At 42.1% G+C, this 4972-nt stretch overlaps 1 protein-coding gene across 2 annotated transcripts; it reads left to right on the top strand.

Annotated features, from left to right (window-relative positions):
- Positions 1-253: 253 nt before the first annotated feature.
- Positions 254-3713, top strand: LOC116838994 (olfactory receptor 5G9-like). 2 transcript variants are annotated; one of them, XM_032804634.2, is made up of 2 exons: positions 257-1144; positions 3581-3713. In XM_032804634.2, the coding sequence occupies exons 1-2, from the start codon at positions 257-259 to the stop codon at positions 3632-3634; spliced, it is 942 nt and encodes a 313-aa protein (XP_032660525.1). In that variant the 3' UTR covers positions 3635-3713. The 2 variants fall into 2 exon arrangements, with proteins under 2 accessions (XP_074928489.1, XP_032660525.1); XM_075072388.1 differs by lacking the exon at positions 3581-3713 and having other exon boundaries at positions 254-1201.
- Positions 3714-4972: the final 1259 nt, after the last annotated feature.

The following is a 4972-nucleotide window of genomic DNA, read 5'->3' on the forward strand; positions in this document are numbered from 1 at the left end:
AAACTATTTTATAATATTTCCCCATGAAAACATGGAATTTTCCAAGGGAAATGAAAAAAATAAAAACCCATTTTCCAATTTAGCTTTACATATTAGTCCCCTATTAAATATTCTGTTTCATGTCTCATTTCTGTGACAAGTGATAACACCAACCTTTACTGTACATCAGAGGAGCCACTGGAGATATTTTGAGATACCCATTGTTCTGTCCTCTCATTTGTCTCTTCTTTGGTCACAGAGAGCATCTACAGGATAAATGGCACTGGGAAATTATACCATAGTGACTGGCTTCATCCTCCAGGGAATAACAGAAAATCCAAAACTGCAAATCATCCTCTTCATGGCATTCTCCATCATCTATTTCTGCACCCTGGTGGGGAATCTAGGGATGATCGTGTTAATCCGTGTTGATCCCCGACTCCACACCTCCATGTATTTTTTCCTCAGCAGCTTGTCTTTCTTAGATATTGGCTACTCCTCTGTGATTGCCCCAAAGACGCTGGTAATCTTTTCTGCAGAGACTAAAGACATTTCTTATGCAGGGTGTGTAGTTCAGTTTTTCTTCCTCTCTCTCTGTGCCAACACCGAGCTTTGCCTCCTGGCTGTGATGGCCTACGATCGCTTTGTAGCCATCTGCAACCCATTGCTTTATCATGTTGTTATGTCCAGGAGAGTCTGCATCCAGTTGGTGCTGGGCTCTTATCTCTGTGCCTTTGCCAGTGCAATCGCCCACACTAGTTCTTTGTTTTGTCTGTCCTTCTGCCACTCTCATGTCCTCGATCATTTCTTCTGTGACATCCCCCCTCTCCAAAAGATCTCATGCTCCAACACTCGCGTCGATGAGCTGGTGCATTTCACCTTTGCAGCTATAGCAACCATTGTCACCATTGTGATCATCCTTGTCTCCTACACTCATATCATCTTTGCCATCCTGAGGATCCGCTCTGCTGAGGGCAGGCACAAAGCCTTCAACACCTGCGCTTCCCACCTGACAGTCGTTGCTATGCTGTATGGGACTCTCTTCTTTATGTATCTGCGCCCCATCTCCAGCGACTCAGCAGATCAGGATAAAGTGGTGGCTGTGTTCTATACCCTGGTGATCCCCATGCTGAACCCCCTGATCTACAGCCTGAGGAACAAGGAGGTGAAGGATGCCTTGAGGAGAACAATGTATCAGAAAATTATTCCTCACTATATGTAAATATGGGGATTTTTTAACTGATCAGTACTGGAGCACAAGCATGAGCTAGTTCTGAGTCATTAAGTCAACAAGCAGAAATATCCTTCATTATGTGATATACAGCAGAAGACAGTAAAGAAATGGAAAGTTGAGCCAGATAATGCAGGAAGGCGTAATTTCACTTGATAACAATGTCCAGTAACAGTGTTATAGTTTTTCCATTATGCATTGTTATGTGATGTCTGCAAGGATAAGTATCTTCCTCACTGGTTTCATTTGCTACCAAACTGTGTCAGCTAGTGTATCAAGAGACACAAAGAGATGATATCAAGAATGTAATTTCTTCAGTTTGCCACTCCTGTCATCTCAGCACCCACATCCCACACCAACCATCACTTTACAAGGAAATAAAGTACATTGTATATGTGGAGGTATATTTGTAGATAGACTGACAGATTGATGGTTATGCACAGGACTGGATGCATAGCTAGATAGATCGATGTGCGGATAGATAGACAGACAAACATCATTTTACATACACATGCAAGAGGAAGGATGACCCATTGGCCAACCTAAGGCTAATGAGGTCTCAGTTCAAGTTCCTGCCATGTGACCTTGATTAGGTCACTGAGAACCAGTTTTTCAATGCAGGTTAGGTGCCTTTAAGAGTCGTGATCGCGTGGCTTGTCTACAAGTAAAATGCTACGGAGGCACAGCTGTATTCCTGAAGTGCTACAGTGTAGGCACGACCTGTGCTTACAGGCGGGGTTCTCCATTGGTGCAGATAATCAATCTTCCCAAGAGGCCATAGTTGGTCAAAAGAAGAATTCTTCCTTGACCAAGCACTATCTCCACTGGGGGTTGGGTCGGCACAGCTACGTCTCTCAGGGGAGTGGATTTTTCTAATTAAAATTCCTAGTGTAAAACAGGCCTTAGTCTCTCTGGGCCTGACATTCCCAGCTGTAAAATGGGAATAAGGGCACATCCCTATCTCACAGGTAGGTAAGTACATTGAAGATAGTGAGGTGCGCGGCTACTNTAGAACACAGAAGTCTATGTCTAAGAAAACTGAATACCGCTAAAACCTCACTCTCAGAGGAATTCCAGTAAGCTTCCTTTTACAGACTAGTCTCCTTCTAGTCTGGGTCCAGCAATCACTCACATCCCCTGTAGTTATTGTCCTTTGTTCCAGTTTCTTTCAGGTATCTTTGGGGGTGGAGAGGGTATCTCTTTAGCCAGTTGAAGACAGAATGGAGGGATCTCTCATGGGCTTAAATAGACTTTTTCTTGTGGGTGGAGACTCCTCCCTCCTATGCAGAGTCCAGCTCCAAGATGGAGTTTTGGAGTCACCTGGGCAAGTCACATGTCCATGCATGACTCAGTTTTTACAGGCAGCAGCGATCGCTCACATCCTACCTTGAAGGTTCTCATGCAGACTTCTTATGTGAATTGGAGCCTTCCAAGATCCACTGTCCCTTAAGTGCTTCTTGATTGGGCACTTAATTTGCACATTCCTTTCTCAAGAAGCCAACCAAATGCTTTACAAAGGCTACTTAAAAATCAAGGAAGTACACAGCCAATATTCATTACTTCAAATACAAAAATGATACATGCATACAAATAGGAGGAATGTATTCAGTAGATCATAACCTTTACAGAGATATGTTACATGGTATATGTAGCATAAAACATATTCTAGTTATATCATTTATACATTCATAAGCATATTCCATAAAGCCTTACGGGGGTGGGGGGACTGTCACATTTAGCCACTCAAAGCGCACTTTCTCATTCTAATAATCCATTAATAAATAATAAACATTTTAATAACTCACCTACATAAGAACAGCCATACTGGGTCAGAAAAATGGTCCATCTAGCTCAGTATCCTGTCTTCTGACAGCAGCCAATGCCAGGTGTTTCAAAGGGTATGACATTACAGGGTGGAGCCCAAATCACTGAGTGTCACCACTTGCACTGCAACTTGAAGTGCCTCACACAACTTGGGTCACTCACAAACAGCCTGCCAGCATGCAGGTCACACCCTGAGTACTTGTGTATAGTCACAGCCTGGTCCAGCAGATAATCAGCAAACACCAGCCACAGTCTGGCTTCTAGCCGCCTTGGTTACTTACTTACAGGTTTACTCCAGCACAATTCCACTCCTGGATTTTCATCAAAAAAACATATGTGTTTTGCACTGTCCAGCCCTTTCCTGGAGAGTCCAGCTGTACTGGGTCTGTTGCCCCCTAAGGAGATCAATACACAACAGCTTGTCACCTTAAATGCAGTTCCCCAAACAATTCACAACACTAGAGTAACTTTAACGACAAGAACAAAACAAGTTTATTTAATTACAAAGAGAAGATTTTGAGTGAGTACAAGCAATGAGGCATTCAGGTCAGAAATGGTTACAAGAAAAATAAAGACAAAATGCTTCATAAACATAACTAGATGTGGTTCAAGGCGGAATTCTTACCATGTTTTCAGTACAGTGCTGACTCCCATAGTCCAACAACTGTTTCTTTTGTCATCTCAGGTGAAAAGAAAGAGATGGGTAGGAAGAGATAACTTGGGGTGTCTTTGCCCCTACTTTTATAGTTCAGTCATCTGTTTAAATGCCTTTTCCTGAGTGTGACCCCCTACATAAAGTTCTTTCCAGCTGAGAGCAAGGAAACATGGAATCTGGTGAATGAAGGAGGCTGCATGCTATTTCTTTTCACCTATGTATGCTGAAATACAGATTTTCTTTGGCTTCTTTCTTCCCCCCCGCCCCGCTTTCACTGTCTGAGGACTCTGTTTAACACATATACAAATTGAGATAAACACACATCCCTTGTTTAAGACAGGCCTGCTTGGCTAGTTCTACCTAATCTGGGCTATGTGAGTTTGAACATGTGCCCTTAACATCATACAGGGGGATTTCATAACTTTACACTTAATATCATGGTAAAATGTATGTAGTAACATTATTGACCACTGAGTTATCTTTCAAATGATACCTCACTAGGCATATTTTATACAGACATTACTACAGTAGTGTAGAATGTGAATACAGAGGTGCATTTGGTCACAGAGAGAATGAACAGAACAGCAATTATCAAGTGACCCATCCATTGTTGTCCAGTCCCAGCATCCAGCAGTAAGAGGTAGAGATACCCAGAGCTTGGGGTTGCATCTTTGACTATCTTGGCTAATAGCCTCCATGAACTTATCTTATTTCTTTTTGAACCCAGTTATGCTTTTGGCCTTCACAATATCCTCTGACAATGAGTTCCACAGGTTGACTGTGCATTGTATGAAAAAAATTTAATCTAATTAATTTTGGTGACATTTCTAAATATTTAAACTTTCTTTAAAAAAAGGAACTTTGACTGTTGAACAAGGAACTGAGAACAGTGAATAAGGAACTAGGAATAAGGACCACTTTGCACCTTGGTGAAGAACACTCTTTTTGTTTCATAAGGAGTAGGCTGGCTGGACAACCCCTTGAAAATCCTGCAGAAGGAATGGAATATCCTTTGAAAAAAAGTCCTCTGTGCTGGCCTCCAATCCCATCTCAAGAAGACCTGCCATGAGGTAAGCAACTTATACATACATGTTTGCAGACAGTGGAGGAGGGTATAGAACACATCTTGGGCATTCCTCCATCTCCCTCTGAGAGAAATGTGGGGAGGAGAGGTGCTAAACCACAACATCTCAAAAAACTCTAAAAAAACATTAAGTTTGAATTCAACTCTAGCGATGAATAAAGTGTTATGTCATATATAACGGAATGGGGGAATTTCATGA

Source organism: Chelonoidis abingdonii, chromosome 1 (genome assembly GCF_003597395.2).
Source record: "Chelonoidis abingdonii isolate Lonesome George chromosome 1, CheloAbing_2.0, whole genome shotgun sequence".
Taxonomy (NCBI): domain Eukaryota; kingdom Metazoa; phylum Chordata; order Testudines; family Testudinidae; genus Chelonoidis; species Chelonoidis abingdonii.